This window comes from Oryza brachyantha, chromosome 9, assembly GCF_000231095.2.
Source record: "Oryza brachyantha chromosome 9, ObraRS2, whole genome shotgun sequence".
Lineage (NCBI taxonomy): Eukaryota > Viridiplantae > Streptophyta > Magnoliopsida > Poales > Poaceae > Oryza > Oryza brachyantha.
This window is the reverse complement of record NC_023171.2, coordinates 12,455,719-12,481,621: the sequence shown is the minus strand read 5'-3', so window position 1 is coordinate 12,481,621 and position 25,903 is coordinate 12,455,719. Positions and strand designations below refer to the sequence as shown.

The window sequence follows — 25,903 nt, the reverse complement described above, 5'->3', positions numbered from 1 at the left end:
AAATAAGCGACAACTCTAACATAGATAACCAAAATGCTTGGTTGAGAATGCAACAAGAGAGTGCATGCCTTCTAGATGAGGGAGACATTTGGTGTGTGCTGCATCATCTGCAGAGGCAACGGACGATGAAAATGAAAGGCAAACGACATGCTACTGGAAATGTGATGATCATTTCGCTGGAATTAAGCATGACAATATTAAAAACAGATCGTACATACCCAATCAGCCACATTATCCTTGTGATTATGGGTAAAATATATATGTACTTGCAAGTTGAGTAAGCAGATTACCCGAATATAAAATTGGAAAAAGTATGAAACTGAAAGCAATGGAGATAGACCTCTCCGACATAATAAAAATTTGAGTACAAGAAGTGGTCCACAAATTCGGAGCAAAATTTCCGAACTTTTGATTTTTGATCTTTTTTAAAAGTTTGGCGACAACCTATTCAAATTCAGCAAAGGACTTTACATATTTCAATATTGTGAACAAAAATCCTAAAATTTCTGAATTTTGTCCCACAAGTTGAACACATGAAACATCTTCATGTATGCTTTCAAATGTTGTTACTGCCTCCACATATACTAAACAAACTAGAAAAAAAAAAACAAGTATGGTCGGATGAAGGAAGCATGTACTCATTATGTGCAAAAGTGACCATTTATGTGGCCCCAGCTATGGGCGTAGCTAGTATAAGAAGATGGGTGTACAAATGTGTACCCAATTTTTTTTGGCAAAAAGATAAGGATACGTTATTTGTGCTAACAATTTATTTATGTTATAGTTTGATCTAGATAGTTTTTTTTCCATCAAAAACATCAATTTTTAGCCTAGTTTAAGCACCTGCCAACTGTTTTTGTCTCATTTTTTTTATCGACATTAGTTTTTTGATTAACTTTTGTATATGTATAAGAAAATTTCCTCCGGCACTGCTGAGTAGGGATAGCAATTTCCTCCACGGCAAGCTCCTACAGGGGCGGGGGCTATTTTAGCCGTGTGGATTTGGGGCAGGGATGGGGAAAGTTTACACCCTCAAGTAACCCATGAGGACCCGTGGAGGCATATTAAAGTTTAAAAATTAGTAAATTAAAGGCCCAATGAAGCTAAAGAAAACCACTCAAATCCAAAACAAACCCTATCCCTACCCAACTGCCCACTCTCTCTCACTCTCACGGACTCTAGTTTTCTCTCTCTCTCATTGGTGACAACCCGACATAGCGGCCGACATCCTCACCTCCATTTCCGGTGATGGTGGGTCGTATTTTCTCTCTCTTTGCATTGTTTTTCTATGTGGGGACTTGTTTAGGGAAGGGATAGAGATGTGCTAGGGACCCATTTGGGGACGGGGATCCGCCAAGGTCGAGGCGGGAAAGAAATTGGCCTTGTTTTCATTTTCGGGGCCAGAGACAAGGAAAGAAGTTTAGGGGTAAGGGCGAGAGCCATTCTTGCCTAACCCGGCTCTGATCCGTCCCATTGCCAATACTACTACTAAGTATTTGTCCACCAATATTGATCATCTTATCAAATTTCATATTCATCTTTTTCGCTTTCGTTTATGCTTGGAAGCTAAAATTTAATTTTTTAAACCTTAAATTTGAAGTAGATTTTAGGTTTATTTTATCATAGTTTATTTCCATGTCTTGTCTTTTAAATCACTAAGAACACAAGTATAAAAAGTTTATTAAAAATTATTTTTTATCTATAAATATACTGTTTGCCTTTTTCTCTCAAAAACCCAAACGATCACCCTATTTGTGTAAGCAAGTCAAGATGCTATTATGATTTTGGTTGTGCAATGCACGCCAGGCATAAAACGTGGATCGGCTCTCTCGTTCACATTTTTGTGTATGGGTTAATTGGCCATGAGTTGAGAAACGAAGACCCAAGAGGATCATGTTTATCCATGCCACTCACAATTGACCAGAGCTAGCAATGCATTCACGTACCGGATCGGCGTCCTACGTACATACTACGTAGTACTGTACGATCCATTGGCATCTCATCTGAAGTTTTTTTTTCCCGGCCAACTTTATTGAGACTGGTTTTGTCAATGGCTCGATGCTACTACTGTACCAGCCACAAATCACTATGTGATCTGGTCCGCTTGTAAAGGTTGGAAAAAAGGAAAAAGAAACCTCGGAGAGGTACACCTCATAGCTTCGCTTTTGCTTATGCTTAATCAAAATTTAAATTTTTGACATTTAATTTAGAGTTAATTTTAAGGTTTTTTCATTGTAGTTTATTTTTCAGTCTTGGCTTTTAGTTCACTAAGAACGCGTATATAAAATTTTTATTTGCATCTATTTTCGTTTATAAATATGTTATTTTGAAAAAGGTAAACAATCGCTAATGTAACATCTCACTAGCTTCTACTGTTCCAGCCAGACCAAATCACAACTTATAATCTATTTGTCATAAAATATAATTATCTTTTATTATAAATATGAACAACAGCCATATTTTGGAACAGATGGACAGCTGTCCCTAGAGGCATGCACATTTTCACCTCCATCTTTTCGCTTATGGTTATACTTATAAGTCAAAATTTAATTTTTAACATTAAATTTAGGGTTGATTTAAGGTTTTTCTACCATAATTTATTTTTTAATCTTAGCTTTTTATCGCTAAGAATATATATAAGTTTTATTTACAAATATATCATTTAGCTATTTTTCCAAAAAAAATTGCCAAACAATCACCCCCTTCTTTCGAATGGGGTTCTTTTTTTTTATATAAAGGAGATTGCTTCCGTGGATGAATTGGGTTGCGTTCTTTTGGCCTACGGTGGGGTACATTTTTTCTCAATTTTTGCGTACCTGTTTCCTAAACCACTGACAGGTGTTTTCCAATAAAAAGTTGTTACATCGAAGAAGTTCGTCATCTTACTTCCTAGAACATATTTTTCAACTCTGTAATAGTAATTAATTTTAAATAGTGTTATAAAAATTAGATAATCTTTTATCTTTCCGAGAAAATAACACAGGGCACTGCACGGCATCATCCCAGGACAGAGAGATGGGGGTAGGGTCGTTGCCGAGCTGTGGGCCGTGGAATGCGTGGGGCAGCCTACCTTGAAGCTGGACCGGATAAAAAGCCCACCAGCTTTCTGTAGTACTCTTCATTTCATCGCAGTGGGCCACGCTAATGCCACCGATGGGCCAAGGCAGGCACCAGTAACCAAATCCCCATCCGTGAGATTAGCCATGTTCTTTTGCCTAGATTATTTCTAGGTTTTTTCGATGTATGTTTTTAATAGATAAATAGTATATCTTTTATAAAATGTTTATATAGAATTTTATCGTCTCATATTTCTAAACTGGGTTACCAACTTTTTAGTATTTACTTTTATTATCTATATCATTACTTAGATATTAAAAATCAAATAATATTTTATCCTTCGTCTACGAACAGAACCTAGCCTAGATTTGATCCAGTTTTATGGTGTGTTGGGCACCCATTGTTCCCGACCTCTCTTCTCTCATTTTTCACGTGCACGTTTTTAAATTACTAGAAGTGCATTTTTTAGAAAAAAAATATAAGAAAGCTGCTTTATAAAATTAAATTTATTTATTTTTCAAGTATTTTTATTGCTAATACTTAATTAAAGAATGCACTACTCTACCGTTCTGTCATAGGGTGGGGGGGGGGATGGTTTTCAACGCAAGCCTTAGTGAGTTAGTGGAGTTGGAACACGACTAAATTATCCAAATTTAAATGAAAGAAAGTAGAGCAGACTAATGCGCTAAGAAAATTGAATTACGGACATGGAGAGCTCTAGCTCCAAAACCAGGGTTCGAGAGTTTTTTTTTTTTCTAAAGATGATGAATATTAAAATCCTCTTTTGTTTCAAATGAAACTACATCCTTTTATTACAACGATTTTAACTTAAGAAAATGACCAAAGATGATGAGACAATATTCCAACACACAAGAAAATACAATTTATTTAATTATATTGTAAATCTCCATTTGAAACTAGCGAAAATACCGTTGATTTCAAAACAAGCAAAAATAAAGGAGGTGTATTATTAGCGATCTAAAACTCAAGTCTATAAAATAAACTTTGGTGGAAATCCTCAAAATAAACTTTTAATTTAAGATTGAAAATTTAAATTTTGCTTTATAAATATAACCATAAACGAAAAATGAGGGTGAAAGTTCCTCGTTCTCACCGGTCATCGTGACAACTTAACTTAACTTTATAGTAGACCCTAGAACCAAGGGGTAATACATTAATGCATTGAGTAATCCATATGGATGTAATTAGAGATTTATCAAAAAAAGTATAGTGGAAAGAGGGTTGGAGCTCTGCAAGACCGTACAACTCGTGCCATCTGTAGATACTATTTGGTTCATATCTAAGTTTATAATGTTACGAATTGGATACCTTACGTTCTTAAGGTACGTGTTTGATTTATGCTACAACTTTATCTTACTGCAATTTCTTATCCAGCATGTTATCCTACTCGCCATGTACTTAGTTTCTAGTCATATTTTATCTAACTGGTAAGACCCATTCTTATTTTTTCACCACACTTTATATAACATATAACAGGTCACACTTAATATTAAGGTTAATATAGTAAACTTGGTCATGAATAAAATGGCAATGGATATCCATTATCCAAAACTCAATGGGTATTTAACTTATTAGAGTGGATAAATGTGCTGATTTTTGTATCCATAGATATCTTAATGAGAATTTGTTTACCCGATGGGTTATTGGGTCTGGGTATGAGTATATAGTATTTATATCCATAGCCCAATAGATACCCATTAAAAATAAATAAATATAAATTCTAGCCTTGGTCCACCAAAACTAGACCCAACCAAAAATTAGTCCATCTAAAAACCAACTCAATTGTCCATACAAACAAAACCATAACCGGTTAATTTCTCTCCCATCTATCAATCTACCACTAGGCCATTCTCTAACAATCGGTCAATCCGCCGCCTAAATGTAGTCGTCCGTTGCAACAATCGTCACCGAGTCCACCATCGCAACCGTGGCCGAGTTCGTTGCTACAGTCATCAGCCACTCCAGTGTCCGTCATTTTGCCTTGCCTCCAGCCACTGTCGGCCATGTACTGTTATTTTTATTGAATTTGTAAGTGATAATTGAGGGTGGGTTACCTATGGATAAATTATACCCACGTAAGTATAGATATATAGGTAAAGGCAAAAATATACCCATCAATGTAATTGGATGCTCCAGTAAACGAGTTTTGATTTCATATAGGTGTGTATGAGACAGTGATATCCGGTGGTTTTATATCCATTGCCATCTTTAGCCATGAATAAGGGGGTGGGTCAGGCAGCGTGCGCCACACGCACCGCACCGATGGGCAGCCCGGGCCACCGACGGATGGGGCGTTCGGTTTTTTTCTCGTCTCCACCGACGCGCGGGCCGCGGGGAGATCGCGGCGGGGAGCGCGCGTTTATGCACTATCAACGCGCGGATTTTGTCGGTAGAGCGGTGTGTTTGCACACAGTTTTCGCTCACAAGAGAGAGATAGAGAGGGAGAGCCGGCCTGCTTTGGCTTCGGCAACTTCTCTCTTCTTTTCTTTGGTTTAGCCATGCTACTGGTACTACGAGTATACTTTAATTTGCCCAATTGCTGCACGCACTATCTATCACGTGCCGTCGTTATTGCGTTGACTAACTAATTTTATTGCTACTATTCAGTTCCATCCTAAAATTATTTTACATGTTTATGCTTGTACTTATAAGTCAAAATTTAAATTTTCATTGTTAAATTTAGAGTTGATTTTGTGGTATTTTTATCTTATTTTTAGTTTTTCTTTGAACTCACTAATAACACATCTATAAAAGTTTTATTAACAAATTATTTTTATTTGCAAATACGACGTTTCATTTTTTTCATGAATAAACTAAAATATACTTCATGGAAAAAACTATGATGTCTCTCAGAAGATGAGAAATAGATATGTGTAGGAGTCCTGGAGGTTTCATGGGATAAAATAAAAGGAATTTTGAATGGTTGATTAATGAGAAAAGTAATATGAGTAATACTATTAATAGTGTTATTTATATTTTTGATAAAAAGTTTAAATAAAAAATACTTACATTTTGTATCGGGCCGAGTATATTAATAGGAAAAATGAAAAGATATTTTGGACGAAACCAAAGAGAACCGGATTAAATGCGTCTTCGTCTCTTCCTTAGACATGACAATTTTGCATGCCGGGATGGTTGTGATTGTATTCGGACAAGAGTGAGGCCTGTGTTTTGGAATCATTCGTTTAAAATTTGTACTGTTTGAGACGAGCGTGGGTATTTATTCGTTTGCTAGATACAAATCTCAATTTTGAACCATTCTAACCCGGCATACTGCGTACACATAGCAAGCTTTCGACTTGTATGTAGTTGAGATGATTTATATCACCGGCATTAATTCTTCGTGGGGAAAATCGTGAGATGAATCTTTTGGATCTAATTAATATATAATTAGATATAATTGCTACAGTAACCTATATGTGCTAATGACAGATTAATTATGGTCAAAAGATTCGTCTCGTGGTTTTCAGACAAGCTATGAAATTTGTTTTTTCATTCATGTCTGAAAACTCCTTTCAACATCCGGTCAAACGTCTAACGTAGCACCCAAAAATTTTCTTTTCGCGAACAAAACAGTGCCTAAGGGGTGTTTGGTTCCTTCCAGCTTTTTTTAAGTCCCTATCACATCGAATGTTTGAACACTAATTAGAAGTATTAAATATAGACTATTAATAAAACTCGCCTCATGCTCTGGACTATTTCACGAGACGAATCTATCGAACCTAATTAGTCCATGATTAGCGAATGTGATGCTACAATAAACATTTGCTAATCATGGCTTAATTAGGTTTAAAAAATTTGTCTAATAAAATAACATTTATTTATACAATTAGTTTTTTTATCAGTCTATATTTAATATTTCTAATTAACGTCAAACATCTTATATGACAAGAGCCAAAAAAAAAATTGTATAATCCAGACAGCCACTAAACCTGGCTAGAACCAATCCACCTATCAGCACCTGCCGGCTGTCAGTGTGTCTGAACAACAAACTCAGCAGCAGTAAAAATAAAAAGGAAGTGAATTTTTTTTTAAAAAAAAGGGGGCAGCCCCACGGCACGCGAGAGCCGCGCGCATCACGCCGCGCGTGGGCAGTGTAAGCGCGAGCCAGTCCAACCCCAACCACCATTTCTAGCTCCTGCTCCAGCGGCAAAGCCGGCACTGACCTCGTGCTGCTGCTCGTCCTCCGGGTCTCTGTCCTCCTCCCCTCCCCCCTCACTCTCTCCACTCTCCACTCTCCAGCCAGCCTCTCCCTCCCCGGGCTGCGTTCCTGTCGGTGGAGCGCAATGACGGTCGACCCGCGGCAGCTGGTGGCCGGCTTCCTCACCCTGTCCATGTTCGTCATGCTCGGCAACATGATCAAGCACGACCACTTCACCCCCGTCGGCGGCGAGGAGGTTTGTTCTCTCTCTCTCTCTCTCTCTTGGATGAGGAAATCTTTCCTCTTTTTTTTCAAAGCTCTCGTCTTTAGCGAACCGCTCGTCAGATTCTTCTTGGTTTGTATGGGGCAGAAATTCTCTGCTGATTTAGCATTTAGCTCGCTCTGTTCTGGGTTTATTCGGTCCTGAGACTCTAGTTTCAGATGAGGATTTGGTACCTGTTCGTGTTGATTTGGCTCGTCGGTGGACTGCGGAGTGTGCTTGGGATTCGGATTTGTTTATTTTATTCTGGTTCTCGGGTAATCACAGGCGATTGGTGGATCTAGTGGTGAAGGGGATCTTGAATGGCTTGTGGCCTTGACTTTTTCATTAGGGGTTAACTAGGGTTTATATTAATTGTTACCTAGCTGATCGGCACGTTGTGTGCAGTCAAAAAAAGAATCCGAAGCTCGATAACCGTGAAGGATAGATAGATTAGATGCTTCACTAAAGAAAGGTTAGTTGGTGGGGGACACATCACTAAAGAAAGCATCAATTGCAAAGATAAAAAACAAGGGAGGAAATAAATCATTTATTATTATTTTTTTGGGACAGGGATGATTACCATTAATCATGATCTAAAGCTTCGAACTTGACAGACAGCGAGAGACTGAGAGCTCAGTCTCCCCAGGAAGCAAATGATAGGAGTATGTGTCACGAGGCCATGAGCTTACTTTCTGATTCTTGTATGGAAAACCATTGATATACCAAATTTTGGAATTTTTTTAGTGTTCATTTTGTCCAATGCTCTACTGGTATGAGTCAATTGACATTTTCCCAAGTTTTCAGTAATGAACAGTTCTTTTTAACAAAGTCAATTGGGCATGATATGACTTACCCCGATTTGAAAACCAACAGTTGGCCTTGGAGACAGCAGGTGTAGATTCAAACGAAATTAAAGTTGCAGATACAACCGAAATAACCAAGGTCAATACGGTTGGAGTGGATCTACCAAAGGAGACCGCTGAGGAGATTAGACCTTGCTGGTCCAAACCAAGCCCAAGTAAGTAACAATGTATTCTTGATAAGAGTTCTTAAGGTCCCAACGATTGCCTGAAAATTGATATATTGATACTGGTGATTTTTGCAGATGTTCAGGAGTCTAAGGGTTTTGTTACATTCTCATTGACTATGGGCCCTGAATTCCACATCTCACAGGTGAGCTTGCATACTCCGAGCTCATATGTATAATTAATAACTATATAATCAGAACAAGTAATGGGCTTGCATATTCTGTCTGACTGAATTGTGGAACGCCAGTTAAAATTTTCAGGAACATGGTTTTTCTTACTGAATACTTCTGTCTGCAGATTACTGATGCTGTGGTTATTGCAAGATATCTAGGTGCGACACTTGTACTTCCAGAAATTAGAGGAAATGAGTTAGGGAAGAGGCGGTATGTTTCTCAACAATGGAAAAATATTTTCCAGTTATGTAGGATAAATCTCGTTGCTAGAACCCTAGACATCTTTTTGCCCTCAGACTGCATGAAGCTACCAGCTACCACTATCCTGTATCCAGATATACAACTCAAATAATAAATACCCTGAAGAGTGAAGAAGTTCAAAACTATAAACTTTTCTTGAAACAAATGGTTCTAAATTATAAATTCTTCACAATTCATTTCCAGTTCCATCAAAAAGAGTTTCTTTGGTAAATATAGAAAATTGCCATTCATTTGATCTAATGATATAACTAACGTACACAGCAAATTCGAAGACATGTATGATGTGGATAAATTCATGACAAGCTTGGATGGAGTGGTCAAAGTAGTACATTCACTTCCTAATAGAGTGTCTGCTAAGAAGCCAGCAGTAATTAGAGTACCAAACAGGGTGACTGAAGAATTCATCTCGGGAACCATTGAGCCAATCTTCCAAAGAAATAACTACTTACGACTTGCGACTATTTTCTCTTCAATAAGTTTAAAACAAAAGGAGTCAAGCAACAAGGACTTGGACTCTACTGCTTGCCTCGCAATGTTCAGTGGCCTTGAGTTGAAACCTGAATTTTCAGCAGTAGCCAAACATATGTTGGACAGGCTTAAAGAAATAAGCAAGCCCGACGGGATGGTTATAGCAGTCGATATGCAGACTGAATTGCTAGAAAAGAAGAATTGTAAAACGAGTGGAGGTTCAAGAAGAAGAGGCTGTTATTACCCTCAGGAAGTTTTGAACTTCCTGAAGAAGGTTGGCTTCTCTGCTAATACAACAATCTACTTGACAGAGACATGGTGGCACAAAAGCCTGAATACTCTGAAGGAGGCATTTCCAAACACTTACACCAAGGCAAGTAACTCATTCGCCAAAAGATCCATTCATCGATTTGATTTGTAGTTTGTATGCACTATGTATATCTTATTCCAAATTCTTGTTTTGGGGGTTTGGGGGGTGCTACACTGAAATGGTTTTCTCTTTCAAATATGTATTAACCAACATATAATGGCGATCCTGTATAGTTGTATTGCATAAGCAAACACACACATAGTTTAGATGGCTCATTTGTGTTTCCAACTTGCAGCACACAACATTTTCTTTTATAGGTAAATCGAGCCAGAAGAATTCTTGACGTATAGTTTGTGATCTTGCAGGATGATATAATGCCAGCCGCTAACAAAGGTGAATTCCTGAAATCTGGAGATTCATACCTAGCAAGAGCGCTGGACCTCAAAATCTGCTCGGAGAGCGACGTGTTCGTCCCTGCCATCCCTGGCCTATTCTATGGGCATGTCGCCGGGAAGAGGATAGCATCAGGCCTGACCAACATTATAGTTCCTGCTCCAGTGTCCAGCACTTCAGCTCTGGCTTCAGAGTTCATCTCCACATATATTTCCAAGAAGAGTCATCTTGCCTACTCATGTTACTGCTAGTACTGTTTTTTATCATAATCATTATCAATAAGTTCAACTGAAGTGAGTTGCTTGGCCAAAAGCTTTGGGTACATATGTAAGTCCTTTTGTTGTATACCAGTTCATGATGTTGTGAGTCTGAGAAACAGTATCATCTGTCTGTTACATAATGTTGTTGAGAACAAAAGGAGAGAAGCACAAAATTAGTGTGCTGAAAAATGGGCATTAGATTAGGCATGTGGAAAGAGTGTGCTTCATGTACTACCAAGTTATGGTTCATCAGCTGGAAATTGCTCTAAAATACTTTCATAGGAGATGTGATCTGTGCATTTTTATGAACTTTGCTGTACTTAATCATCAATTCCCTTCTGATGATCATATGATTAAACAAAATTCTTTAACCACGGCTCAACTTAATCAACTACTAACTCGTAAGACTTACTAGCATGCAATTCATACGGGGATGAGGACTAATAAAAGGATTCTCCTAATTAGAATCAAGTTGAGCTAACTCAATGGAGACTGCAACCATCTCATCGCCCTGCGCTGCGGCACGAGGAATAGCTCCGTTGATGTCAGTGAGGAATTGTTGTTGATTACGGGAGAAATTGAGGTTGATGGCTTCTCTTTCGCACGGCACAGTCTGTCCACGCTAAGTCATCACCTAGGAGTTGTTGCCTAATTGATACTCCTTTTTTATTCGATGTCTTAACTTTTAGATTTATATTTGACCGTTCGTCTTTTTTTTTCAAATATACAAAAAAATATATGACATACTTAAAGTTCCTTTAGTAATAAACAAAATTATAGAAAATAATTAATACTTATTTTAATTTTTAAATAAGACGAATGAAACGTATACCTAAAAATCAATGACGTCAAATAAAAAAATGGACAGAGTCCTACCTTTGTCTCCTAAAGACTTTATATTTACCTTATCTCATTTATCCCAAAAGATTTTATTTCTTGAATAATTATTACATTGAAGTTTGATAAAGTTATGGACAAATACATTAGAATTGAAAAGATAGGGGGTAGGGCATTGGGATTTGAAAGGTGAAAGTCATTTAATCTTTGTGGTTTTGTATTAATTTTTATGAGGACTAAAAATAAAGTATTTATTAAGAAAGTAGATGGAATTAAATAGAAAAAATATTATTTTAAGTACCAAAATTAATTTTCATACCTCGAGGTAAAAAATATCTAGAGGTTAAAATGTCATACCTCTCGTATTTTCTCAAGGATGGATGGTAAAATTGCTCTCATCTCTTAGCGATGACAACAGTAAGGATCCAAGGAAAACTGTTCATATGCTAGAGGAGTGGAAGGATCTTCCAAGAATGGTGGCAACATTTGAGGAATAGGAGCCTAAATTTGGTCCTAGATAAGCATTTGTCCATATAGGAAAAAAGTGAGTGGAATATATTATGACGGTGGGTATTTCTTGTGAGGAGAATCAGGAAACTAGGTATCTCCCATGTGATTCAATCGGAGGTATTACAACTCCTCATACTATATGGTGAACCATAGAAGCCATCATGAATAACGAAACGAGATCTTTTGACTTAAGTCACGGTGACTGACATATAGGCCTATGGACAGTGGGGTCCACATATCAGCCACCACATCTCTCTAACTTAAGTTAACTTAAGTCACAGGTGCTACGTCCTGTGAATGACATCCGGTGTATCAGATTCACGCCCAACTAGGTTGACAAGTGTAGGTGGCTTTCATCTTGTCGACCCTGGTTCAACCTCTTGACCTACACATATTCCACCTGGATTAAACAATGCATGTGCTATGCGGACTCTTTATCTAGTACATCTCGATATATCATATAGTAATATTATCGCAAATCCAACTGTGTAGAAATGAGCTGCAAAATTCCCTATCTCAAAACAAAATGCTCTATATGACAGAAGAGAATTATCTATGAAAATGACAAAAGAGAAATACAAGGTGCATGCAACTGTTCAAGCTGCCCATTTTCATGCAATCAACTACTGTAAAAATGCGCAAGTTCCACCTGCATTTTGTACAGCCTGACCATTTGATCAATGAATATGACATGCGCCAGCATGTCTTCAGCAAAGAGACAAAAGTGTTTCTAAGTAAAACGAAGATCCAAAATCTGAAATGTTCCATCACAACTAATCTGAAATGTTCATTACAGTCTCGGAACAAATATGCAGCCTATTTATTTGTTGGTCTGATTAGTAGTACTGAACACGTTGAACGCTGCTAATTTTTTTCAGTGCACTGCAGGCGGTGAACAAGCTTCCTCTTATTGCTTATGGCCAATTTTCATCAATCAACTTATACCTTATATAGGCTTACATTGATTGCTTTCCTGGCTCTCTGCAACTCCACCTGAAACAGAAGCTAGTTCTTCGGCGCTGGCTGCAGCTTCTCCAAAAGTTGATTCTCAGCACCTGAAGATGCAGATATCTGCAAAGCCTCAGGTCTTAGCTGCCTTGCTCTTCGTCTGCAACAAGCAACATGATGCAGGTAGGAACGAGTTTGAGCTTTTCTAACAACAAACAAAAGGATCAGTAGCGGTGTATGTGCTAGAGAATCACCTTGTTGTGGCCTTTCCCGACAGGAATAATGCTTCAAGTAGTCCTGGACAGGTCTGATAGGCACGGGAATAAATTTCCCAAGGTACGCGAGGGGCCAGCTTAATATAAAATGGACCGGGAGATCAGAATGTAGCAATTGAAGGAAAAGAACATATTAAACGTTCTCAAGAAGTAAATGGCAATTATGTGCATTGGATCCCCTGCACACGTAGAAAGAAACAACAAAACGCAAGGCTCTGACATTTGGATTCTCGTAAGATAATTGATAGAAATTAGAGTTCAGTGAAATTAACAAAACTGTTCGCCATTAACACAAAGGAGCTTACGTTAGCAGTATTTGTGTATATGCAATCTATATAGCAAACTAGACATCAAGAGTGAAACGATTTCTTTGTGTAGATCGAATGAACTTCATGTATACCTTATTGCACCAACAGCAACTGACAACAGCCACAGTCTCCAACTAAGCCTGACTGTGTTGAAGAACTTCCCAAGAAACTCAATCATCAATATCTGCCAAAGGAAGAAGGTGGTCATATCTGTTCTTCGTCGAAACTCGAAACCTATACACTACTGAAACAGCTGCTTACCTGCAGTACAGTAGTTACACCCACTATCCCCGTGAAAAGGTGGTTGTTTGTAGCTCCTCTGAAGACATTCTTCTCTTCAGGGTTGCGAGCATTGAACTCATTGAATATCTAACACGAATGGAACAGACAACACAAAAAATACTTACATACTTCTCATACACCCCGAATTAGGAATATGAATATGTACCATGGTACAAAAATTGCCAAGCTGCTAATACAGGTTCCCAGATGGTTTGTGACATTATGTACCAGATAGCAAAAAGCTCCTACGAGAGCAAGATTTCTGATATCTTTGTATCTTAGATATCCAAATAAGAAGTGGATATAGAGTAATATTTGAAACTACACACGTGGATAGCTTAAGAAGTGATGATAGAAACGTACTTTAGTTGAAGAGCAATTTTACCATCCTTGAGAAGACATCAGGAGGTATCATTGTTTTCTATGTAAAGTTTGATCCCTCTTGATATCTTAGATACTAGAAGATACAAAATTTTATATAGAAAATAGTGGTATCTTATGATACTTTCTTAAGGATGAGAAAAATGCTCTTAGTTGAAGACAATCATTCAACTTACTTGGCAGAAGACAAATGCGTTGAAGACAAAGCTGTTTTTCGTTTTATCAGTGTTCTCTCGATTTTCATCCTGTAAATGCAGAATCCTTTTTCCATCAAAATTGAAGATGAGAAGAACTACTATCTGGTAAAGAGCCTGAAATAAAATCAATATACGATATGAAGAAAAAGTGATTCACGGACTAACTGCATGCTTGCATAAATACATGTTATTCAGGCAACTAGTCACAGACCTGGATAAGTATATTTCTCCACATAACATTTGTCACAAGAGGTTCTCTGCAGAAGAAAAAGAAGAGGGTACATCACAATGCTTAGACAGAAGGATATGACATCTCTCATAGAACTTTAGATAGCCAGGAGAATGCTTGTCGTGCCTTCGACCAACAGGATGCCTCTTCATTAGGCTATCTGACGGTGATTCAGTTGCTAATGCAAGAGCTCCCAATGTGTCCATGATGAGGTTCACCCAAAGAAGCTGCCAAGGAGGAAAATGAGTCGGTTGAGAGCAAATAGATTAGAAGGAACACTATTTTCTTGAAAGTATCTCAAACAAGATCTCTACAATATGATGTACTACCTCCATCCTAAAATATACACATTTCTAGGTTGTTTAACAGGGATTAAGACAAGAAAAAAAGACTATGGTGCCCTTTAATAATGAGGAATGAATAAGATTGGGAGGATAGGCGGGAGATAAAATGGGAAAAATCTTGAATAATAAGTGACTGATGGGACAATTAGTATCGTAAATAATGTTATAAATACTTATATTTTAAAACAAGATTCAAATACTAAAAATACTTATATTTTGGGACAGTGGGAGTATTAGCTTAGTAGTTTGTCATATTATCCACATAAAGTTAGCACGAGCAGTTTACTGGAGAAATCTATATATAATGGAAAGAATCCAGCCTCTACACCCCATTTCATATGTACTACTTTCAAGTATTTCTATATAAAGATACATGGTTAGAAGAACTTTTTTTTTTTGACATAAAAAGGCAGGAGAGGCTCCTACTGCACTTTATTGAAAGAAATATTTACAAAAGTTAGAGGTAAATACAAAAGAAGAAACAGTTAGATAAGTCAAGAACTATATCATAGAAAATTAAGTAATTTTATAGCTATTGAGTAGGTACCGAGAGGTACCAAAATTTTAATGTAAAATCTAGTACATCCTAGTACCTTCTCAACTCTCAAGGATTGTAAAATTGCTCTAGAAAATATATCCATGATTGGACGAATATATTGTTGATGCACATGACAGCTAATTATAAATAAGTCTATAGTGTGGGCTATATAGTTGATGGAAGACATCTGCACAAGTCAAGAAAAGTATTCCAACCTCAACAGCATTCAGTGGCACATCACCAGAGGACACAGCAGCAACCACATTTATCACTAGGGCGGCAACATTAACAGTAAGTTGGAACTGGATGAATTTCTGAATATTTGCATAGACAGACCGCCCCCAACGAACAACCTAACAAGTAGGAAAGTAAAGATCTATACTCTGAACAGGAGTCAGAAAAATATGTTCATGATAACAGTATATTGTGCGCTGCAATTCAACCTTGACAACAGATGTGAAGTTGTCATCCAATATTATAATGTCTGAGCTTTCTTTAGCAACTTCTGTCCCTGAGATGCCCATTGAAAGACCTATATCAGCCTATATGAAAAAAAGGCCTGGAATGAGAAGGATAATAATATAGACCTGACATTTTTAATGAAACAATACCAATGCACACTCTGGAAATACCTCATGCAATGCAGGAGCATCATTGGTTCCATCGCCAGTAACAGCTACGACATGACCTTTTCTTTTCAATGACTGGACAAGTAAGAGTTTATCATTTGGAGATGATCTTCCCATTACCTGAAATACATATATGATTGATTAACTGAAGACCAATAGAAACGAAAGGAAAAGGAAAAAGAAAAAAGAAAAGAGACAGGAAAACAAATTACATGAAGAAAATATATGGTGATTTGCATGATAGAAGAATAGGCAATATGTAAATAAAATGAAAGATCATATCAATATTTAATAGTTGTATTACAAGTGATGAGAATTAGTATTTCTCAGCACAAAACATGCTGGCATTAATTGTTTCCATATCTGACTTGATCTTTCATAGGGACATATCACATTATCATCACATTGCCCCCCATACATCACAGGATGGTTATGCTTTCTTTGAAGTGAAACTTGTTGGATGATATTGTGTTGGGTGATAGAAAAACTCATCCAATAAACTTATACATATATGCACAATACATATACCATGTTGATGATATTATTGTGTTTATCTAGTATTGTATATTCATATTCTTAAAATATGGAATATGGTTAGGAGAGAGAGAAGATTACTTTAATCCTGTCAGCAATCTCTTCTCGTGCAGTTTCAGACATCTCACGGAACACTTTCCCCTCTATTACTGTTGGCTCTGTGCCAACATCTTCTGCATCTAATATTCCACACTCCAAAGCTATAGCTTTAGCTGTTTTAACATTATCTCCAGTGACCATACGCACCTAAGAGAAATCCTTTTGTTAGAACAACACAAAATTAAAGCTTTAAGCAAACCAGCTCATTAGTCTTTCTTTTCTTTCAGAAATTACACACACAAAAAAAACATCTAAACATCTGATATATGCAACACTGATAAAATAATTGAGCCAAAAAGAGTTATATTCATGAACTATGAGGAAGTAGGACAGTAGGACATGGAATACAGTAGGCATACCATGCACAAAGTACAAAATGCAAATTATGCTTCTGTGGCTTGTAAGATGGTATTTCCTGGAAGTCATGTTCGTCGATGGCATTTATTAGAATTAGATGCTCGTCGAAGGTATTTGCTATATTTTCTCTAGAAAATATGACGTACATGCACGAAAATAACTGAAGAACCATAAACAATTAACAACAGATTATTAGCAAACTTTCTCTAAGCCTTGCAAGTTCGAGATTCCATGGAAATAATATCATAGATCAAAGAAAATAGAGTAGAGAGAACAAACCTTTACACCGGCAGTACTGCATACTTGTACAGCATTCTTCACTCCTGGGCGACAGGGATCCTAGAGCCAATCAAACTCTAAGGGGTCAACAGTTGAATGCAATCATCAATTAATAGCGATTGTTATACAAAATTGAACAGAAATTACACATACACACACTCACACGAAAAGAATTCTAAACTTAAACAAAGCTTTTCGAACAAATCTGGAGAACATAATGGACATTATGACCAAATACATCAATTACTCTACAGATTCAACTCTAAATGAAGAATTTAGGAAAGAGAGAGAATGGAGCCTTTAGAAAATTTAATATAATTGCTGCATCACCAAATTACAATATGAAGGTTCTTTTTTCTCGTAAAAAGGTGACTTCTTTTTTTGACTGGTAACTGCTAAACTATGTTTAGAGAAGGAAAAAAAGGTAGATAGTATTCCGCTTTATTCAGATACCAGCAGATTCACAAATGAAAACCAATCCAGAAGAATCCACCTTAATACCGACCATCCCAAGAAGAATAAGATCTTCCTCAGGCAATTGCCACTTATCTAGTTCCTCCCTTGGAACCATTTTGAGCTCATAAGGGCAATATGCAAAAGCAACACATCGCAGTGAACTCATTGCCATATCATCAATTGATCTCTTGAATTCATTATGCTGCAAAGGTAATAAGAGTTCAGTAAAACTTCAGGGCTGGAGTACAAAGCAAGTTTGTTTGGTACTTACCTTCTCAGAACTCATTGGCTGAACTAAACCATCAAAAGAAATCCATCTTTTGCAAGACTCTAGTAGTATCTCAGCTGCACCTTTCCAATGGATGTGAACAGAGACATCTGACTGCACTCACAGGTTACAGTAGGCATATAGAAATAGAAGTGAGACAACACAAACTAAAGGAACTAGGGAAATCTTCTTACTACATAAATTCAACAATCAAGCTAAGTCACCCATTTAATGTAGACATTTTGTTTACATATATAAAGGCAAAAGGATAAAAATATAAACAACACCAATGTTGTCATTATCAGGACAAAAAAACTACAATTTGTCCAACAAGTGGTTGGGAAATATTTTGTGAGCACAAGAATCATCATATAGCTGCAGAAAGAATAGAAAACCATATAAAAAGGTGCATAATATTGAACCAATGTAAGCTCTAGTCTTATCTGAATCACTGTAAACTTAGTCCATAACTTTAACATAATAAGCAATTTTGGATAAAGAACCATACACAAGAGGTCAATGGTCAATAGCAGAAACAAGGAATGCCCTTTTTCCTTTGACATAAATGAATTCCTTCATAATCACAAATATGTAAAAATATGCTTACCACCTGAACCGCAACACCACTACGTTTCTTCACCGAATTAAATGGAATTACATGAAGAACTGAAGATTTCGATCTTTCATTCTTGAATTTCATCCCAATCTATGCAGTTGAACTGCCAAATCAATGGCAAAACATGAAGGAAATAATGGCTAACTAAAGAATGTGTATACAATACCTTAAGACCCCATGAAAGAATTGCTTTTTCAGTCGGTGAACCTGTAACTTCAGCAACACCTCCATCCTGCAGATAGGAAAAACATATTACATAGGTAAACTTGTTTTTGACATGGTACGGACTGGTGGTGTAGGATTTCATAATATTCACATCAACAAAACTTAACAGGTAAATTTTAATGTAAAGTAATTTAAGATTATGCGAAAAAGGAAAATTCTACAGAAATAGAATTGTTCTATACCTCAGACAAGAACACATCCCCTGCAGTGTTTTGTGCAATCCCTTCAATAAGCAGAGCAGCTACACTGCTATAGATCATCCTGGTATTATCAGAGGGATCCAACTTTGTTCCACCCAAATATGCTTCCACAACAGTCATCTAGAATATTAATTACAAATAAGATACCAAAAGAGCAAATGAATATAAGATGTCACTTATTTTACAATCGGTATTAAGCACAAGTATAACTATCAGAGTACATGTTCATTATAACCAGTAGCATATTGTCCCATTTTCCAATTATTAGATGAAACAACAATCACGAAGCTAGATAATAAAATCAGTAATAAAATAACATATGTGTAGTGGTGCATGCATATTATTGACTTCACAACCTTATTTAGGGTAAGGGTACCAGTTTTGTCACTGCAAATCGTAGTTGCTGATCCCATTGTTTCACAAGATGAAAGTCGTCTCACCTGAATGACAAACAAAAATTTGCAAATTGTATATTCCACCTATTAGCGCAAATGTACCTTTTATGTTAGCATGCCATACCATAGCCTTGTCCCGCATCATCTTTCGCATTGAATACGCAAGGCTGAAATCAAACTAATGTCAGCTTAATGCACCTACAATTTCTATAAGAAAACTTGTATAGAGATACAATATGCATACGTTAATGTTACTGCTAAAGGAAGTCCTTCAGGCACAGCAACAACCACAATAGTCACCTGGTGACAAATGAGATTAAATCAGCTAAAATTGAGGGGGTACTCTTCACAGAGGTAGAAGTACTACTTAATTAGAAATGTGTACCGCTATTGTGAAAATTCTAATTGCCCCCATAAAGCCATGTTTCACACCAGTAGTTCCAGCCAGAAATTGGGTAGTCCCATCTGGATTCTTGGTGTGCCCAGTAAAATATCTACAGTTTAGAACTTTAGGTCAAAGGTGTCCATAAGAAGGATATATGTGTACATTGTAGCATTTTGAATAATTGTGGAAAGAAGCAGTTAGCAATGAGACAAGCCTACCTTATCAAAAGTACAGCAAGGACCACACCAGCAACTGACAACCCCACTTTTCCAATTAAAGTGGCAATACCATTCAAACGCACCTACTCCATGGTTGGCAAAAGTGAGAGCAGCCATAATATGGAAGCAACAAAATCAAAATAGGGCAGCACTAATTTCTTGTGATTCATAACATAGTAATTAATTTCTCCTTTTGAAAAAGGCCTATAATAAATTAACCTGTAATGGGGTTTCTTCACCAATATCCTCGGAAAGGTTAGACATCAACATACCCCATTCAGTATTGGTACCTACACCTGTGACCTTCGTGGTTGGCACACAAATAAATATAAATTTAGTAATTGGTATAATCTGTCAGAATGAATGAAATACATCCACTCAAATGTTAAATGAAGTATGCTGAATTCTTCATGTATCTGGTAGATTCAGAGTAACACTCACCAACATAGAGCCACATCCATCTGCGACCTTGCAGCCAGACATCAAGAAAGGTGCCTTTTGATCCTTATGAACCTGGATTCAACATAACGTAATGATTAATGAGGAATATTTCAGATAGCAAAACAAAAGTGTCTTCCTTTTCTTATCAACACCTACAACTTTAGACTCGCCAGTCATACTCGATTCATCTATTGCAAGAGAATGGCCAGATATCAGGACACCATCTGCAGGAACCTAAAGAACAAATAATGAATACCACATCAATCTGAGAAAAGGCCTCTATCTATGGATGGAAGAGTAACACGTAGTAAATTACCTGGTCACCAATTTTGAGAGGAACAACATCGCCGACCACAAGAGAAAATATTGAAGTTCCTATTCGCTTACCACCTCTAATAATCTAACCATATGTCACTATTAATCAGATATACTGCCAATGAATGACAGTCTATCAAAACTACAGTCCACAATGATCAGAGATGAACATAATTACCTCAACTTGTATGTTTTGTTTCTCCTCATTCAGATGATCAAACTGAAGAGATTGTCTGTAATCACTGGTTGCTATGGAAGTTGTGAAGACAAAAGATTAAAACATTGATTGTTTACTATAATGTAACAAGTATAAAAAGTTGCAGATCATTAGTATCACAAGTATGACCATGCATAAAAATAGCTTTTGAGATATTGAGTAAATTTCCTGCATTTTCCTGTTATCCCTTAAGGCATCATTTTTCTACTAATTGAAGTGTTTTCAGTGAATTGGTTAGTGAATTACATTCAATATGGTGTTAGAGCAGGAAGTCAGATTTAAGAACTAAGATACACTTAAGAACTAAGATACACTTCAAAGGTTATGAGTTTAAGATCCAGTAGACCCATTTTACTTCAGTTTTTTCAGAAGGCACAGTGATGTAAGAGGATTGGGTACAAGATGTCTGCACCCACTGACAATTCTTTGCACTGATGCACTCTTGATTTATTTCTGCAACCGTGCGCTGGAAGAATTTATAACATATGTTATCCACAGTATATGCATTAGTAAACCTAGATGCGAGGGAGTGTTGTATGGGCATGGTGGCTAGTTTCTCTGATAGATTAAATTTGTGGATGAGAAGATTAGTGCGTGAATAGAAGAAAAGATGGATAACTGTATAAGATAGATGTATTACCTGTAACAAATATAACAAGAAAAACAGCAAAGAATATGCTCCCACCATCATACCATCCATCTTTTATACCCTAAATAAGCACATTTATCATGGGACCAAAAATAACAATAGATACTTTACATCACAACCATCCTTATATTAAAAAGTTAAGAAATTAATGCCTAAATAACGGGGATCATTTTTTTTTTGCAAAGCACCTCTGTTGCCATCCCCAATGATAATGATATAGCAGCGGCTACCATTAGAATCACAAGAGTTAAATCCTGACAAGCTTCAAATACAAAATGCTGCAAATGAGAAAATACTAGTTAATAATTTGAAGACATTAGCTGATGTCAAAATTTTCCGCATGATCTATACTCCTATAAAGAGGAGCAGTGGTGGTAAATCTGTCACCTACCCCACCACCAACTCCCTCCTATTTTTTGAAAGGAAAATATGACCTATATATATAACTATTTTTATTAACTCTACTTTAATAACATGCTAATGATATTTTTTAATAAAATTCCATTGCAATGCATTGGCGATATGCTAGTTTTCACATAAGTTCTAAGTTCCAGCTTTGCATGTTAGATTTGCTTGTACAATCACTAGATATGTTTCTCTACGTATTCCAGCAAAAATATAGTTTTTCAACAATGAAACTATGCCATTTATATCCTAAAGCCACAGCAAGAATAGAAAGGAAAATTAAAAACAAGATATATCACATTAGGAAACTGATTTAGTAGTTCTGAAGAATAAGAGCCAGAACTTCAGCAATACCCATATGCTTCTTCTTTTCTTCCTTGGATATGTGTTTGCTCCAAAAATCTCTCTCCTCAACATCACGTCATCCTCATTTGGATTAATTCCTCTGTCTACATCACTCTTTAGTAAATCTGATAGGCCCCCAACCTAATTTGAAGTATGTATTATTGAAACCATATGAATGATTCATGGAATAATAAATAGACCCAACAAAGTGATGTACATCTAAGTGAACTTCATTTAACCTTACCCCTCCAACCTCATGAAAAATAATGGCATCATGATCTCTATTCAGCATTATAAGCTTTTCCAGATCAATTGGAAAAATATGAGGAAGTGACTCCAAATTCGTACCAGTGTAAGCTTCTGCATAGAGTAGATGCATAAGCAGCATATCAACTAAATGTCATGAAAAGCAACAATATGAACAAAAGAACCATCCTGGCACTAATAAATGGAAGAAAGAGATTCCATGAAATGGGTAAGGTGTATTAATGTATTATAATCTGTCTAATATCGTCTCACTGTTTGCATGGATTTGTAATACATGGCACATCATCAATTCGTAAAAAAAAAGGTGTGCAATCTTCCAAAAGTAAGAGGTAGAAGCTGGGAGCAGTACTTCCTATCTCCTCTTGACCGGCCTCCTTGAAAAGAAATACTGCCTGAACAATTCAAATTTAGAAATGAACAAAACAGTATACTTGAACGAGAGATTTTTCTAGTCTAGCAAATGGTACATTACCCGTATAACTTGTGCATGAGCTCGTACAATTCTTTTCAAATTTTCTTTATGCTCTTCCCTTTTCAAGTCTACAGTATATCTAAAACGACGTGAAGCATTGAGCACAAGAGCAGCTTGCTGAAATGAACAGAGAAAAAGGCATATGCTCATAGTGAATTACACATTACAGCACATCTAATAAGCTAACACTGATTATCTATACAGTTGTTCATATTTTGTATTAAAAAAGTCATAGATAACCCCTCCTGGAAATGAACGTGTCAAATTTTCCAACCTCTTACATGACAATCTCCATATGTGACAGTGAGCTTCACAACTACATTCTAAGTCTACCACTTTTTTTTGACATGATGGCTAAGAAGGCCATCCAAATGGTGTTAAGAAGGCTATCGAGGTCAGAGTGCACATCTAGGACCAACGTGCCAACCGCACCACCACATGCCTCCATGAAGGCACGACGTTCAAGATGCCGATGTTTTTCACCTAGAGATTTTTTTTTTTTTTGAGGGGAGAGGAAGGAGGTAGTTAACTGGACAATCTTGGAGATTCTTGCTACGAGGGGAAGAAGGTAGTTAACTCGACAGCACCCACAGGGGGTTACAACGCCGGAGGACGTAGCCATTGCCGGTAAAGCACTGAGCTAAGCTTTTGGCTGAAAACCCTTACAACCCTGTCCACAGTCCATTGCCCACAACCTTATTTACCACCATTCAAACTTTGGTAGCACACGGTCTCCACCACATCGGACCAGAGCCCCTCCGCCATCATGAACTTGATGGGACACACCAAGGCTTTCAAGAATGCAACAAGTGCAGATGCGCAGCACCTCATAATCCATATAAAATGAACGAAGAACCATGCACATCTCTAATAAAATATTTTGACTCTTTTGTACACATTTAGAATTTTTTAAAATAGCCTATAAATACAAATGCCGCCTTTATCAAGAACCTAGGGGACTAGAAGACTACTATTAGTAATTCAGTAATGATAAAAAAAAGTACACAATAAATTAACCACACGGCTGAGTTCAAGAAAATAGAGTAGATTTCACAAAACCATATAGGCATAGCATCCAACGCTCTCATCACTCATTAGTCTTCACACTGATCATTCCATGCCCCCAAAACGGCCACAATAGAAAGTAGTACTCCCTCCAGTTTGATAATTTTTATTGTTTTAGACAACGACACGGTCTTCTAAATATATATTTGACCATGATTTACTATTAATAATATATATAATTAGTAAATATTTTTTGTTTTTATTAAAATACACTTTATGACTATCTATACATGTTGTCATAGTAATTTCAAACTACATATTAAGTTAAAAGTTACTAATAGTCAGAGTTTTAAAAGTTTGACCATCCCTTTTATCCAAAGGACAAGAATAATGAAACTGGGAGGGAGTACAAAGTAGCATTCGGCCGGTCCATCTACCAATTACAATCTGAAATGCAGCGCAGACTGAAAAATGATCACACGACCTCGATGGCTCGATTGAGTCGATTCCATCGTATGGTAATTAAATTGGTAAATCCCATCCCGAGTTACCGACTCAACGTAGCAACTAACTTTGAATCAAACTGAAACAATGAGGGACGTATCAGTTCTCGGTTGAAATGACGTACCCTCCACCGCCGCAGGCGATCGTGCGAGGCGTCCTTACTGGGTATATCGAACGCGTCCTCTTCCTCCTCCACCTCCCGGTCCTCCTCCTCCTCCCCAGCCGGCGCGCCGATCTCCAGGGGCGGCGCCCCCGACGCCATTGTGGGAGAGAAGTAGACACCCGAAGCACCGAGAGGGACCTGCCCAGCACAGCCACAGCACGCACGCACTCACGCGGCCGATCAGGGCGAGCTAGAAGAAGGATCTAGAAGGTTCGGGGGACGGCGCGACTGCGATCGCCTCCTCCTCCTCCTCACCTTGGGTTTTCGCGTGCGCTGCGACCGCCTCTCCGCCCTCCCCGTGGTGTGCGTGGCCCGCGTTTCTGCGTATTTATCGGGGGAGAGCCATAGCGAAGCCAGCGGGCGGCGGTGGCGAGCTCGGAAGTTCCCGTGGGGGCGACCGCCCTGCACTGGCGACTCGATGACACGTGGGGCCCGAGCAGGTAGGGACCACGCGTCGGTGGGTGGAGCATGTGCGGTGGTACGTGAGGGGAGTGAACCTTGCAGCTGACAGCTCGGGGCAGGACGGGCTGGCCCACCTGCCAGGCTGCCAGTACAGACGGAAAAGGCCGTGGTGTGGAGTGGATTCGCTCGACTGTGAACTGTGTGACCCGTTGGAACCGTAACGGGTACTTTGGCGGGCTTGAAACGGCAAGGGAAAATCTCAGCCGTCCGATTGGTAATCATGGGTAAGTGAGTAGTATTTGCTAATCTTAGACATGACATTTAATTCATATGTTTACGACACATGATGTAGAAAATCTAAAAAATGCTATTGACAAATATTAAGTCTAAAAAATATCAATGGCGAATGCGAGTTAAATACCATCATATAAAATGAATGTCTGAGAAATTCCGTCACCGTTAAGGTTTCATCCATTTTTGTCGTTAAATAAATTGTTCATGATATAGCACTTAACAGAAAAATATTGACTGAACCCTAACGGTGATGGAATTTCTTAGATAAATTCGTTTGTACGACGACATTGTATAGAACTCACACTTGTCGATAACATTTCTTAGAATTAAGTGTTTGTCAATGGTATTTCTTAGATTTTCTATAAATATAAATACATTATGGCAATGATCACATTGATGAAAAATAATGTGTGTGACTGTTCATGGCTGAACGGATGGCCTCAATGAAGCAACGGTAAAGTTTGGCTTTAACGCCAAAGGCAGATGATACGGATTTTTTTTCCTTTTTTTTTTTACAATGGAAGTGCAACTTCCTCTTTA

The 25,903-nt window shown here is 37.6% G+C and overlaps 2 protein-coding genes across 7 annotated transcripts; one reads left to right on the top strand and one right to left on the bottom strand.

The window, feature by feature from the left end:
• Positions 1-7,213: 7,213 nt before the first annotated feature.
• LOC102719143 (protein MANNAN SYNTHESIS-RELATED 1-like) lies at positions 7,214-10,658 on the top strand. Its single transcript, XM_006660736.3, has 6 exons — positions 7,214-7,475; positions 8,355-8,499; positions 8,587-8,654; positions 8,807-8,892; positions 9,205-9,784; positions 10,087-10,658. The coding sequence occupies exons 1-6, from the start codon at positions 7,365-7,367 to the stop codon at positions 10,363-10,365; spliced, it is 1,269 nt and encodes a 422-aa protein (XP_006660799.1). The 5' UTR covers positions 7,214-7,364; the 3' UTR covers positions 10,366-10,658.
• Positions 10,659-12,222: 1,564 nt separating this feature from the next.
• Positions 12,223-24,981, bottom strand: LOC102718386 (calcium-transporting ATPase 5, plasma membrane-type-like). Of its 6 annotated transcripts, none has more exons than XM_015841222.1 (35): positions 24,923-24,981; positions 24,629-24,805; positions 22,996-23,112; positions 22,873-22,915; positions 22,501-22,616; positions 22,266-22,397; positions 21,695-21,784; positions 21,498-21,567; positions 20,819-20,889; positions 20,642-20,725; positions 20,482-20,559; positions 20,326-20,397; positions 20,104-20,187; positions 19,885-19,967; positions 19,667-19,775; positions 19,526-19,581; positions 19,406-19,448; positions 19,243-19,326; positions 18,869-19,006; positions 18,628-18,693; positions 18,453-18,551; positions 17,849-17,959; positions 17,615-17,779; positions 17,122-17,181; positions 16,468-16,632; positions 15,856-15,972; positions 15,667-15,765; positions 15,439-15,576; positions 14,468-14,568; positions 14,324-14,369; positions 14,092-14,226; positions 13,514-13,621; positions 13,345-13,436; positions 12,924-13,021; positions 12,223-12,829 (listed from the first exon to the last, which is right to left on the bottom strand). In XM_015841222.1, the coding sequence occupies exons 2-35, from the start codon at positions 24,764-24,766 to the stop codon at positions 12,810-12,812; spliced, it is 3,228 nt and encodes a 1,075-aa protein (XP_015696708.1). In that variant the 5' UTR covers positions 24,767-24,805; positions 24,923-24,981; the 3' UTR covers positions 12,223-12,809. The 6 variants fall into 6 exon arrangements, with proteins under 6 accessions (XP_015696708.1, XP_015696710.1, XP_015696709.1 ...); XM_015841224.1 differs by having other exon boundaries at positions 14,092-14,160; XM_015841223.1 differs by having other exon boundaries at positions 17,627-17,779.
• Positions 24,982-25,903: the final 922 nt, after the last annotated feature.

Bases quoted from the DNA above. Each gene is read 5' to 3' on its own strand.
- LOC102719143 (XM_006660736.3), top strand. From the start codon at position 7,365: ATGACGGTCGACCCGCGGCAGCTGGTGGCCGGCTTCCTCACCCTGTCC. The intron at 8,655-8,806 runs GTGAGCTTGCAT...TTCTGTCTGCAG, and splicing joins CTGAATTCCACATCTCACAG to ATTACTGATGCTGTGGTTAT. The intron at 8,893-9,204 runs GTATGTTTCTCA...TAACGTACACAG, and splicing joins AATGAGTTAGGGAAGAGGCG to CAAATTCGAAGACATGTATG.
- LOC102718386 (XM_015841222.1), bottom strand. From the start codon at position 24,766: ATGGCGTCGGGGGCGCCGCCCCTGGAGATCGGCGCGCCGGCTGGGGAG. The intron at 16,633-17,121 runs GTTTGTTCTCTC...GATTTCTCTTAG, and splicing joins GCAGTACTGCCGGTGTAAAG to GTGCGTATGGTCACTGGAGA. The intron at 14,370-14,467 runs GCACGACAAGCA...TTTCTTCTGCAG, and splicing joins AGGCATCCTGTTGGTCGAAG to AGAACCTCTTGTGACAAATG.